General features: G+C 43.2%; 1 protein-coding gene across 1 annotated transcript in view; it reads right to left on the reverse strand.

Annotated features, from left to right (window-relative positions):
- The window catches only part of LOC306913114 (cadherin-10-like), a gene marked incomplete at both ends in the record, with an annotated part of 39,248 nt that extends 25,187 nt beyond the window's left edge, over positions 1–14,061 (reverse strand). Inside the window, one exon of the mRNA XM_079489651.1 lies at positions 13,852–14,061. Within this exon, the coding sequence (XP_079345777.1) occupies positions 13,852–14,061 (210 nt within the window). The remainder of the gene's footprint in view (positions 1–13,851) is intronic.
- Between the last annotated feature and the right edge of the window lie 924 nt (positions 14,062–14,985).

Here is a 14,985-nt window from a genome sequence, read left to right on the forward strand (position 1 = left end):
CTCTTCAAAACCATGTGACTTGAACCTGTCTCGTCCAACCCCTTCTCCCCCCAGGTCAATCATAAGACAATATAGTCTTCCATGTGTGAGTGAGGCCTAGGAAGACAGAGGCTCAAGGACATACTATAGGGCACGCACGCACGCACGCACGCACGCACGCACGCACGCACGCACGCACGCACGCACGCACGCACAGCACAGCACGCATGCACGCACGCACGCACAGCACGCACAGCACGCACGCACACACACACGCACACACACACAGCACATCTGCTGAACGCCTTAAAATAGATAAGCATGACATTCCACGAAACACATAATTGGCGAAAACAGGAAGGTGAATATCAGTACCCTGAATCCTTGCCTTGCCTTAATTGTCATGCCATTTTGTTCTGGTCTCAAGCTGAGAGAACTCCCATAAAGAGTAGGTACAGTAGGCTATACAAAACGGCGACCAAGGCATAATATTGATTGATTGACTCATTGATTGATTGATTAGCCTACATTAATTCTATTTATAATATTTACTACTAACCTACAACTTTCTTAACCTTAGACAATTAATTCACCTTGATTACACCCCTGTGGACCATACACAGAGATTGTTGATTGATGTGATACTCTCTCTCCACTCTGAGCCACTTGAGACAATGAGCAGGGAGAAGATGTGCTCTTGGGTGGAGTTTAAAGGGTAAGACCACTTTTTTAGAGGTTTGGGTTGTTTTCTTACCTTATTATGGTCAAACTAGTCCAGTCCAGGAGTTATTTCGCTCCATAGTGCAGTTTTACAGAAAATAACGTTATAAAAATACCAGCCCATTGACTTCCATTGTAACGGGGAAACAGCTCTCAAAGTCACTATTTTAGTACGTAAACAAACACAAACAAAGTTGTTTCATACAATATAGAGCAACACCAAAACTCATGTGGTTTTATTTCTTCATAAAAATGGTAACTTCCTGTTGATTTTACTATGAAGATCTGGATCCGGATCCATGGATCCAGTCCGGGTTTTCTTCTGAATAAAAATGGACAAATCAACAGGAAGTTAACATTTTTATGAAAAAATAAAACCACATGAGTTTTGGTGTTGCTCTATATTGTCTGAAACAACTTTGTTTGTGTTTGTTTACGAACTAAAAGAGTGATTTTGAGAGCTGTTTCCCCGTTACAATGGAAGTCAATGGGCTGGTATTTTTATAACGTTATTTTCTGTAAAACTGCACTATGGAGCGAAATAACTCCTGGACTGGACTAGTTTGACCATAATAAGGTAAGAAAACAACCCAAACCTCTAAAAAAGTGGTCTTACCCTTTAAGGATCAGTCTAACAAATGTATTCTTCGAGGTCTGTAGCTTCTTTTTAAAGCTCTGTGGGATGCTAGAGCACCGCGGGATGTGCAGGCAATCAAAATGGACATAATGGTGACCTTCACACCAGAAAGCTTTACTGCGATTAAAACGAATCCTGCTGCGCATTGTCGGAAAGTGCACTTCGTTTGGCAGGTGTGAAGCATCATTCGAATCCTAATGCGCATCAAAGAACCGCATTCTACTCCAACCAAAAACGGGGGTTTCGCTTCGCTTCCAATCGCACTTGATTACGATTCGGTGCAGGTGGGAATGCAATCTGGAGCAAATAAAGGAAATGAAGCAAACAATGTGGCGGGTGAGGAGCTAAACACAGTTGGAGACGGAGAAGGCATATTTTACGCAGCACAAAGATGTCCCGTTACCGTTATGAGGACGAGTACATTAATCAATTGCTTAAGGAAACACATAAAAACACTGCAGTATAGCCTACAGAATATTCTGTCTGTCTGTCTGTGCTGTCACTGTGTGCAGAGTGTGTGGTACTGGGGAGTAGGGACTTTGTCTGTCTGTGCTCAGTGCGCTGAGGCCTCTATTCCAAAGGAACAGTGCGTGTGGACTGGGGGGAGAGAGAGAGAGAGAGAGAGAGAGAGAGAGAGAGAGAGAGAGAGGGAGGTCCAGTCCCCGACAGCACGACATGCACGTTATGAGTATAATTTTAACACCATAGATTTCACTGTGTAGGGCCAGGCTATAGTTTATGAATTGAACACATTGATAAAGGTCCCTGCTGCGGATGACAGCGCAGTGTGAAGGCAAACCGCAGCAAATTAAATATACAAGAATCCCAACTTCTCCGCCCATTCGCATCGAGTCTACCAAAGCATTAGGTGGGAATGTGACCTTAATCAGTGTGAGCCGTATCCGTATTGCAGGCCCGCTTTGCGAAACGACCGTCCTTCCACTGCATGAGGAACTCGGCCCAATCAGCCAAGGAGGCCGAGGACCACGCCGTTTTCATCAATATTAACCCATAAAGCGCATGAATCGATAAAATAACGTACATTGATGTTTTATCCATGTTTTGATCCGCTCGAGTCGATAGCCGACTCACGTTAGCATTGAGGTGTCGAGTGTGACACTGGACCGACCGCGCCATTTTAGATGGCTTGTGTCTCCAAATCGTTTCTGGTCAAAACAAGGTTTATTCAACGGCCGATAGCCGGCGCTGTGATAGTCGTGGTCAGGTTATTTCTGCACCCAGTGAGAGATCAACAACTGGTCAAGACAATGAACACACACACCATTATGTCATCGTAACATCCGGTTATGGGAATCTAAGATACTGCTGAGGACCAGGGAGTACAGTGCACAATGTGAAGTCCAAAAATCATTCCGTAAATGCACAAAATCTCCACGTGCATGTGCATAGTAATAGGTGAATCTGTTATTTTACACATTTCAAGAACCGCCTGGCCGTTTGACCAAACTCGGCACAGACAGATGTAGACATTGATCTTCATACATGGGCATGAAACAGACACCGACAGCCAGACAGCCAGATACAGAGAACTCCATTATGGGAATGGGAATGTGCATAAAAGGAACACAGAGAAACTGATTTAATGTAAGAAAGTAGAGCATAGTCAGTATAGTGAGTGACAGATAAAGACAGAGCTGTACTGATAGCAGGACTTGGTATTAACAGTCAAATCATTGCAACAGTTAGCAGTAATGTCGAGACACCGCTTCTTCTTCCTGACATCCTCTTACGCAGACATCCTCCCAACAGCCACACGCAATTTGACATCACATTACAGCTTCTGACTGAACCTTTTTCAAATTTCAATTCATATTTTTTGCTGCCTGTCTGTATGTTTTTGAGGGGCGCTAGCACCTCCTATATTCAGCTATAGTGTAGACTTTTGTCCTAACACAAACACTAAATGCCATTGACAATGAATGGAGAATTTACGCCATGTGTCTGAGCAAATCGGCTATTTTTGTCCTACACAAAGATTCAATTCCCATTGACAATGAATGGAGAATTTACGTCATATGTAGACGAGAAAATCGGCTATTTTGGTCCTACACAAATATTAAATTCTCATTGACAATGAATTTTGTCAAATTCCCAACGACAATGAATGGAGGAATTTACGTCATAATATGACAATAATGACAATTTTCTCAGACACATATTATGTGTCTGAGAAAATTGTTACGTCATGATGATGTACGATGATAAGAACGCCCCTCACTTCACACAGGAGTGATTTTTTTTCTTCTCATATATCATATTTGCATCACATTTTTCATTTGTTTGTAATTGTGAAGGGCTAACAAATTAGTTGCTATCAGAAAAGATATTCTCTCAATCATGCCAATTGCAGCTGTCTTGTCTAATTGTTTTCTCAAATTGGAAAATACTTTTTAATGGAAAAGAACAGACCATTCTTCCAAATGACCATGTTAATTATTATACGTCTTCATAGGGGCAGCTCCCTAACCATGTGCATACAGTTCACTTTCATATGTCTATAGCATGCTCAATGTTTGGCCAATTAGCTGGAATCATGCAAGAGCAAACAGTGTGGTATTTCTTTATAATGGTAATAATCCCCCAGAGTGTTCTTTGCGTTATGCGAGTGATGCAATGTGAGGCACTAGTACTGTAAGCCGCACCAACGTATCTTTGGCTTTTATTGCAGTGATTTACAAACCGCTGCTTGGTTGTCACAAGTTAATTATAACATAGCAATCAATAAAGCTCAAGGATCCTGTGAACTATATCGACGGGGGCTCAAAGATTAAAGCCCCTGCATGGCAGGTTCAACCAAGCCAGGCAGGTCACGGGAGAGGGGCTAGACAAAAAGCAGCACTGGTCCTCCAGGTTGGGAGTTGCATGGCCATGGGGCTAACAACCCTACCCCAGAAAACAAAAACTGTTACAGAAACTGCAACACACAAACCACATAACCTGGGGTATTCATTGGCAGTGTATGATTGCGGCCTTATGCCCCAACCAGGACGAAGAGGATACGTTTTAAAAAAAGAGTAAGTAATCGATAAGGCTCCCGAACACAAGATTTGTAGAAGATCCTAGTATATTACTAATGATTATCATCTTTGCCAGGCAGGAAAGTCTGTCTGTCTGTCTGTCTGTCTGTCTGTCTGTCTGTCTGTCTGTCTGTCTAATAGGGACTTTAAGCAACGACAGGACGGCCCCGCTAGGCGGAAGTACGGGAGCTGTGATGCAGTCGCCGTAGCTGTCAAAATCGTTAAGCAAACAGCGGTCGGCGACGGCGACATTGGTTCCCATGGTGACGCGTATATGCAGCATGTGTCAAACTATTTTTTAAAACACCCTGTCGCACATCAGCTAACTTGCTGATATTGCTTAATTTGTATGCGCTGGACATGATCAGCAGTGGAAAGAGGAAGGTGCTGGAGCAATGTGTTATTCTAAAACCGTTTTAATAAACATGGTTAATATGACATATGGTATTAGTGTTGTTTCTTCATTCAGAGCATACAGTACCAACAAATTACACAGCATAAGAGAGGTGATGGAGCAATCAGTGTAAATGTATGACGGCTATAATTCCAATAAACATGGTTATGACATGACATTGTAGACACTACGTGTAAGTGTAGGTTCTGCCGCAGTAGATCAGTCGGATAAAGACAATAAAAGAGATGTGCCTGACTGCTCTATATATGGTCTATTAGCTACATCATACTGTACATCTGCTGCATTCAGTCCTAAACCGAGCTGTTGGTTTTGGATGGTTAAAAAGGAAAAGGTGGCCTCTGCATTATAGTGCAGGGAACAGATTGCATAAGCATGGGTGAAAATTGCAATGACAATCTTGAAAAAGTGCCGCACAATGACTTCCCACAAAGCCGTGACTAAATCAAATTTGTATAGCTTTAATGGCTTCCCTTTCAAGGCCTCAAAGCACAAGCACTGCCTTTCCTGTCCTAGCAGCACAAGCACAGAAGAGAGACTTGATGAGTTAAATTGCCTCACACAAACACTGAGGGATTGTCAGTAAAGCAGCAAAAGCATTGGCACTCCTTGTCAGGTCTGTGGTGAGCATTGCTCGCTGCAAAGAGGAGATAGCAAAATAGAGCTCAAAATGGATACAGAGTAATTACTCTCTCTCTCTCTCTCTCTCTCTCTCTCTCTCTCTCTCTCTCTCTCTCTCTCTCGCATTCCCAAGACTTGAGTAAAATGTAATGTTCTTATGTAGATTAAACTAACACCTCACAACCACCTGTCTTGTCTGTATCACATTATCATGTATAGCTGGTTGGAAAATTCACGGGGTAAGATATTTGCGCAAGACCTTGCAAAACGTTGAAGATGCCAATTCTCAAACAATATAACACGAGAGCGAGAGGAATACAACTGTCTGTACTGCTGGAATATTCTAATTTAGGGCAACATGTTGTGTGGAACATATAATAGGATTTTGTTCACTTCAGAACACATACTGCTCGAAATGCTCCAGACCTGATTGTGTTCTTGCAAGTGTTCACTTCACAGACCCCCTTAAAGAAATAGGGCGCCGCGTCTGGGTTTGCAGAGTGCTCACACTTGTTAACGGCAGTCTGGAAGTCAGTCAAAAGGAGAGATTTCAAGGCTTTTACTCCCAGATGCATGCACGCCCATTTCACATCGTAGCTCTGGCTTCACGCTAACAAGTGAGGACACATGCTGCACAGGACCAGCAGCACAAGGCAATGTTGCACCCATTGGCAAAATACACAAAACAACATATTTCACAGCTAAGTCCTCCCAGTCGATTTAAGGAAATGTAGGCTGTAGCACAGAATGTAGCTAGTAGGACTAAACATTAACTACTTAAACACTATCCAGCCGACTCAATGCCGGGTATGGCACTCCCTCGTCTCGACGGCAACGTACGTACATGCTGAAGGTGAAGGCGGTCGGACGGTTCTCGAGATATGCAAACTTCACACATTTACAGACGCGACGGACAGACAGATGTTTAGAGAATATGTCATTTATTCTGCAGCGGTATTTGGATCTATAGCGTTAGAAAATGACACTACCCAGGAAATCACTGTCCCCTATAAAGCATATCACAAACCAACTACAGTATCATCAGTATGGATATGGAATATGGAAATATACATTGTAGTTTTAAGATGTAATAATTGATAATTTGGCCATTTAAAGTTAAATCTGTGGTCAATTTGTGAAGATAGAGATGAACCCCCCATGGTGGGTCACCATGGGGGTGGTCACACCTCGGGAAAGAGCAAACCTACCTTGGCTAGTCTTTTTGACATGTTCCCCTTGCTTCCCGTTGTCTCTGTTGTGATTAAACATGAGATGAAGACGCTGTGCGCATAGTATTAATCTCATTAATTTTAACTCATTTTTGGATTAAAGTTAAGATCACACGCCGTCTCTGTGTGATGTGTTATTAATTCAGCTCATTCTCTCCCCTCTACCCTTAATTGTGTTCTTATCCCATTCATTATATTCTGATTATGTGTATTACATGAATACAAGCTCAGTTACAGACTCACATTTGTTTCAGATTTAGACTTGTTTATGTGAGAATGTCTAATCCAATACTATCCATGGTATCAAGGTTCAAGTTCAAGGTTGTACTTTATTGTTACATCTTGTGTACATGTGCTTAAGACTTCAGACAATGCAGCAGCATAGATAACATCAAACTGCAACAACAGCAAAAAAAGGATAGAATAAAGAGCAAACAAAGAGTAAAATATATACTAGGCCTGTCGCGGTGCTTTCCGACATTTCCCCACCGTTTCCTTTACGTTTACTTCTCAACACCGGCAATACCGAATCCAACCACTAGGTGTCCTAATAGACCTGCCTGGCATTGATCCAGAAACAGAAACTACACCAGCGCTTGCACTTAAAGGAGCATTCAGTGATTTGGGTGATTTGGAAAATAAACGGTCCGCCCTGGTAACAAGATGTGCACATGCACACGCTCTACAGTGAGGGAAGTACAACAGACCAACAGCACACACACCAAGGCCTGCCCCACTCGATCATGATTGGAGGAAGGCCCCTCTCATCCTGATTGGATGAAAGCTTTGCCACCCAAAGCCCAAACTGAAACTAGGGTTTTTTGACCCCAGGGGCTCACTGGGGACAGGGAGGAACTCCTTATATGGTCAGCACACTTTATAGTAGGGAGGATTATCCAAAAAAATAAGTGATATTTGAATTAAGTGAAATCACTGAATATACCTTTAAGTTCTAGATCTAATTTCCAAAGTAACTTACGTCGAGGCTTTTTTAGGCAGTATAGGCAGGCACGGTCAAAAAATACAACTAGAAGATAAACAATCCAGCAGAACTCTTTTCATCATTTTATTTTCCTCACCGAGACCAACAACGCACGTGTTTCAGCTCACATAGCCTTATATCAGCGTTGATCAAGAAGACGCTAACAGGAAACCATTAGGCCTACAGGATGAATTGAGAGCGCACCGTTGCTACAGGTTATTGTGAGTAAATAAAGCACTAAACATTGTGGAAGTATAAGCTCACCAGTCACCAATGCAGCTAAGACCTTAGACCTGTCACCAAACTAAAGTGAAATCTGACACCATGCTGCGTGTGCTCAGCTCCGCTCTGGTTGCTGCCTGCCTGTAGCCCCGTTGAAGAGCAGATCACTTCTGTTCTCTTCATAATAATAATAATAATAATTGTACAACCTGTTATCTGACTAAAGTATTGATAACCTGCTTATAAGCACATGGGTTCCACACAAAAATGAACCGAAGTGGTTTAATAGGGTACACGAGAAAATAAATAGTAGCCTATACCCTATACTTAAGTTATACTACCTACATACTTACTTCGGTAGCCTACTCTTTTGGCTTCCAAATTTAGTGTGAAGGGCCCATTTGAACCGTATGTTGTAGAAACGTTATACCCCTAGCTGCATGTGTTTGTAGTCTGTGGGAAGTGCAATGTTTTGGTAGTTAGAAGTGCAGCTCGGTTTCAAATACATCTTTTACATAGCTTGTATTCTCTTGGAAACCAGTTCTGCCAGTGGCAGTTTTCGATCAGTGACAGTTAGGGGTGCAATAAAGCGATAAAAACCCAAAAAGTTAAAATAACTGTGTACCAACTCACAATGCATTGCAGTTGTGCATCACATCGTTTATATTATAAAATAGGGCATAAGTGGTTAATCAATTTGTTAAAATGTATTATTCAATTCATAATTAATGCTCACTGCTAAGGTATGCTGCCACATGTACTAAAACATGCACTGTGCTCCTGTCTCAATCATCAGCTCACTCCCACGGAAACCAAGTCTGTGTCCAAAACGCACTCTGACCCCTAGTAAACATACCAAATCCAACACCTCAAATCCAAGGGCTGCCAGCTAGAATGACTTGGCAAAAGGAACTGGTCTCACTGCCCACTCGGATGCATATAAATTATGCCAGCAGCAATACAAATACAACCCTCAACAGTGCACACACTTCCCACTACTCCTCCATCTGGCAGCAACAACCCTGTCAACTTTTCTCCACAGGAAACTCATCTCTAACCTATGGCTCCATCTCCTTCACCACCAGTAAATGTGAATTATTTCCATGTGGTTTGCCAATCAAAAATCACACCTGTGTGAAGTGAGGGGCGCTCTTATCATCGTACATCATCATGGCGTCAAATAGACACTATGTCTATTTGCTGAGACACTATGACGTTTCCATTCATTGTCAAAGGGAATTTAATGTTTGTGTAGGACAAATTTGTGGACAGACACCAAAAGCTGGATATTGACCATTTGCAGACCGTGGCCATCAGAGTTTGGAAGCACTTGGTTTCAGTAAAGCAATGTCCTGCTGTCTCTTGCATTATGTGCTAATTCAAAACAGGTGGTATACACAGGGCAGTTGAGTGACATCTAACAAGCACTTCCAAACTCCAGCACTTAGAAAAAGAATCACCTGCAAGGACACAAAGTAGCTCATAACATGTATACAGTGGATTTTTATGAAACAAACACTTTGAGGATAGAAAGAATAATTCAAGCTTTCCGTACAGCTGCAATGTTGGTAAGTATGACGTTGTTTAAACAATCAGATAGGACTTTTCTGTTTGGATGAATGGGCTGCCATTGGAAGTTGCACCTAGGTAGCACCTTGCCATTAACTTATATGGTAAGATGGACGCGGTCTGCATATGGAGAATAGTGTACACAATACAGACCTAACTAGCCACCTCCTCCTCCTCCTCCATTCATGATCATACACCTGCCATCTCTCTATTCCCTGGTATACCGACTAGGGGCACCTATTGTTCTATATGTTTGTGCTACTCCCTCACCGGATCACCCCCAGATTTCACCTATTTTCCACTGACAATCACTGGCACGAAGGCCTCTACCTGCACCCTGGACCTAATCCCCTCCGCCCTAGTGGCCTATCTCCTATCTCTCTAGTCTCCTGGCACTGCTGTGCCAGGTTCAGTTCCAACCATATGGTGAAATACGCGGACGACACGACACTTGTGGGCCTCATCAAGGACGACAACGAGATGGCCTACAGGGAGGGAGGAAGTGAGACAGTTGGTGGGCTGGTGCAACACACACAACCTGGTCCTGAATGTCAACAAGACAAAAGAGGTCATTGTTGACTTCAGAAAGAACCATCGCCGCCACTCACCAGTCCTCATAGAGGACACTGCAGTGGAGGTAGTGAGCAGCACTAAGTTCCTGGGGGTACAGATCACGGACAGTCTGTCATGGTCCTCAAACACATCCTGTCTTGTGAAGAGAGCCCAGAAACGGTTGTTCTTTCTGCACCGGATGAGAAGAGCCCAACTCCCCACTCCCATCCTCACTACTTTCTACAGGGGCACTATAGAGAGCATCCTGACAAACATCTCTGTCTGGTCTGGAAGCTGCAATGAAGCAGACTGGAAAATAGTGCACAGCGGAGAAAATCATCGGGACGTCACTGCCTTCCATCAAGGACACTGCTCACAACCGCTGTCTGTCTAGGGGCAACAACATCAGGAAAGACCCCACCCACCCACACCAAGGACTGTTCACTCTGTTACCTTCTGGCAGAAGGTATCGAAGCATTGGAAGTAAAACAGCCAGATTTTCCAAGAGCTTTTCCCCTAAGCCATTAGACTTTTAAGTAACGTGCTGTTCTTGAACAGAAAGCCGAGTTAGGGACCGTTTTATGTCAGACATTTACAGGCAGATATAAAAATGAACACAAAAAATATCCTATACATACTATACACCGAATGAAAGCCCTGAATGTCTACTTTACGAGAAAAAAGTACACATTTATCCCATCTACCCTTCGTCGGTAATTGGCTTTTGAATGAGCATAGGGACTGAGGGAACATATTGGGGCTACGTTAGTACTGTTTGTTTATTTTTTATGATGATGATGATGATGATGACGGATCGGTCAGACGGGCAGATGAAACAATGCAAAGACGCATTGTCATGTCATTATTTATCCATCTATGTACGTGTCTGTCACTGTGTATCGTTCCAACTGAGTTTGCCGAGGGACGGTGGTGTTGCTGTCCCCCTCCAGTTCCACACCAGCGTGTATTTGCATTGTTTCATCTGACCAATGATCATCATCATCAAAAATAACCGTAGATTTGTTTGTTAGTTTTCTTATTTGTTCGTAGTATGCAGAAGGAAAGGAGACATGAATCTGACCGACTTTTGATCTCTTATGATGGTGCAGGCAGTGTCCATGGGAGCCGCCATGTTCCGACAGACACTACACACAAGAACCCCTCCCCTCCCCTCCTCCCCTCCCCTCCTGTTTGTTTCAGGGGAGGGGAGGAGGGAGAAACAGGAGGAGAGATGGAGCCTGGAGGCAAGCCAATCGGATGTTATGCAGTGTGATTCTGTTGACTGGAGTTGTATGTACACTCGCATGGGGTGCCGCCATTACGGTTACGGAGACTATTCTACACAATGCGCCCCTCCCGTCCTGTTTTCAGGAAGGGAGGGGGATAGGCTTTTTTATTTTATTTTTTATCACGTGACCGGAGTGTTGTGGGATGAATTGGGGCTGCTTGATCTATTGTCCGGGTGGGTAGAAAGGCGATTGAAAGTAATCAATAAAAACATGCGCTAAACGCTAATCTACGTGTCCCGCATCGGACTGCTGGGATTCGAACCACGTAGAAAACCGGTTCCCGCATTCGGGGTGTTAAAAGTGGATTTTAGATTTTAATAGTATTTTAGTTATATTTTAGCTAGCATACTAAAAGCCAGTGAAATTACATTTTGTTCTCTTATGCATTTTATGTATCTGCTGAATGACAATAAAGTTACTTATCTATCTCCATTATCACCAAAGTAATAAACCCAGTCCTAGTTTTGTCACATACTATCCCTTCCACTGCTACACTGATGACCATCACCGCAACCACCCATTCCACCTAACCACCTGCCTCAAACGGGCATGCAAAATAAGTTTCTCAAACTCAACTGTAATCAATCTGAAATTATCATTGTCATACCCTGTTTCCCCTTTCACCCACTTTGCCCTCTCTCTCTCTCTCTCTCTCTGAAGAACTCTGAACTGCGCCTCTGTATGGCAGACTGCCGTGCGTGTTCTACCTGCCCCCAAACGCCCCAACGCCCTACCTCAATCCACGCTTTTATTTTATTTTTTTCCCCTCCACGGCTCCGTCATTTATTATAGGCCTTTGTCTCCCTGACAGTTTAATGGTGAATTATATTGGACACAGGGAGAGTGGGGAGTTGGTGAATGTGATTGCTGTCGTGCCACAGAAGTTCAGTGCCAGAAAGCATCAAAGAATGCAGCAAGAAATATGCCCAGACACATCAACACATGAGTGTCCCCACATCATAGGTAGTTAACACAACTTGTTTGTGACCTCATACTGTGAGTTGAATTTCAATGCACGGACTGCAAACTCACACACAAGCAGGCACGCATGCATGCATGGCATGCACACATTGCATACCAGCCAATCAGAATGTGATTTCTGGACCAAAGTTTTCAATTCTCAGGCTTTGAAATGACCCACGCCAGTACCCATGGCAGCACATAAGCAGTGCCACAGATACATTGGTTTAACATTACAGCACATCAACATGTCAAAAGTCTAAATCAGACACAAATCACACAAATGTGTGATTTCTAAATTTGTAATATAAAGAGCCAGAACAGAATTAAATGAATTGAAATAAATATCGAGTGTCTCTAAATCCATAGCTCTAAACAAAGATTTTCATTAGATTATACCCACAACGAATATATCTAATTGTCAACCTCTACAGAGACATCTTTGTCTTTTAGAAAATGTCAGGGTGGGGCATGCTGGCTGTCCAGTGTCAGGGCAAAATTTCACGTAGGCTCTATCTTGATAAAGCAACCACAGATTTGATGGTTAAACGTCTAACTTCTCACTTAATACATTTTTGACCTACATTCCGTGACAGAACAGCAGTAATATTAAAACATTTAACTTACAGTTATGACTGTTCTCCTCCACCATTGTTGGCTGTACGTGCTTAACAGGCTACAGTGATTTTACGTTACAGTAGGAGGTTATTTTTGTAATGTATCATCCAGGTACTGCTGCACAATACATTACATTTTATTAAACTAAACATATTTTACTAATTATCATAAATTGTACAGAGCCACCTCCCTGAAACAATGCAGTGACTCTTTTATTTATTGTATTGTTATGCTGTTGTTGTTGTTGTTTTGTCACAATTGTTTTTATTGATAAAAACCAATGGGATATTTTAGGGGGAATTTATTTGTGGTGTGGTTTTTACACCAGCCTACATGGCTACTCTAATAGTTGTGTGATGTGAGTTTTCCCCAAAAAGAAGTTGGCTGTTCACAGTCACCCCAACCCCCTTCGTCCCAGTTGATAACTTAAATGAGAAGCTTTGGGTGTATTAATTAACCCTTCTTGCAATTTCTTGTGAATTATGCGCAGTATATACTGGCCTATAGCAGCTCCCAATTTGGCAAAGACCTAAAATAAATTCACATCATCATGAAGTATGCAGAAGACTCATCAGCTGCAGCTTCAAAAGGACTTGATGAAGCTGTGATTACAGTTGCACGTGGCTTCGTGATGTGCATACCATACCATGTAGGCATGATGCCAAACAAGCTCTCCAAATGAGCTTCAAATTGTGCTCTTTTCCACAGCAAATGTCAAAGCATCCTCGATCACATCACTGACATCTGCACAGCAGGAAAATTAATTATACGATGATGTGAGGTGACATTCATGTCAGGGTTCACGTACAACACGTGAGTTGATGGGGCGAAACGTGATGCGAGAGCCACAGTGGTGGGTGATGTTGCACGTGCGTGCGCCGTGTCAGCACGATTCAGTTCGAAGGCCGAGCTTTCTGTCCGGTCCGTGCCTCCCATCAACCAATTACTGTACATCAAGCATTGCTTCAACAAGCTAAAGCAAAAAAAAGAGGTAGAGTGTACGGTGGTGTTCTGACACGTTACCTTGCCGACGTACTGATGGTCGTTTCCTGTGTACTCCTCTAGCAGAAAGAATTGATTCCACATCCATCCTCTTTTGGAGCGTTGCAGTATCCGTCCGTCACCCTCTGACATTCCAAACAGATTCCCTATGCTCCGGGGAGAGAAGGGCAGGGCGGCGCTGGGCCACAGGACGGAGAGCATCAGGAGGAGCGGCAGGTGATTGGCTATCATGGTATCCGGGAGCGTGAAGTTGACTTGTGAGTTACGGAAGCAAGTTTCAGCTGGGATGAATGCTGGAGATCAGCGTCGCCACAAAACACATTGTATTCCCTTCCTCAACGTCATGTAGGTCCCTGTGGAAAGGAGACAAACACAAATTAATTGGATCTGGCAACACAATATTGATCACTCCTGAAACACAAGGGGGTTGTTGATATCGAGGGCCCCTGTCCATTGATACTCTGAGGATCAATGTTGTTTAGATATGCGATTCATCCCAGCACAGCTAACAGACAGACAGACAGACAGACAGACAGACATACAGACAGACAGGTTTTACAAGTAAAATAGTGAGTGAAATTCGTTTTCGTGCATAGTTCCCATTGTGTCGTTATTCCAAGACAAAAAGAAAGGGAAGGAGACGGGTACAAAAGAAGGGCTTCGCCAAAGAGTTTAAATTTCAAGGTTTTCCACAAATCGTACAAATAAAGGGCATCTCCACGTTAGATGCGGCCATCCTTTGCTACAAAACAGCATTTTAAGCAGCATTATGCTGCTATAAGCAACATAATGCACGGTAGGCAGGTCTGTTATGAGAAAATAACCTCTCTCCAGGGGACGATAAACGGCCAGCCGCAAAGTGGATGTCCCTCCTGTTATTTTCTCATAAGTGACTTCCATCACAGTGCATTGGAGTGCTACTTCAATGCACTTACTTATGTCAACCTCAAAAAACGTATTATGCCACTATCTTATATACAATTGAAAAGGTGTCCCCAGGAGGTGTCCCCAGGACAGGAACAAAAGGCACCAGCTACTACGTCACTGACACGCTGCAACACGCTGCAACACACACTGCAACAACACACTAACACGTCACACACTTACCCTCCGCGTCGTTGGTTCCCTATCTCCTCATGTCGCGCCGCACGGCCA

This window comes from Electrona antarctica (assembly GCF_951216825.1).
Source record: "Electrona antarctica genome assembly, chromosome: 20".
NCBI lineage: Eukaryota > Metazoa > Chordata > Actinopteri > Myctophiformes > Myctophidae > Electrona > Electrona antarctica.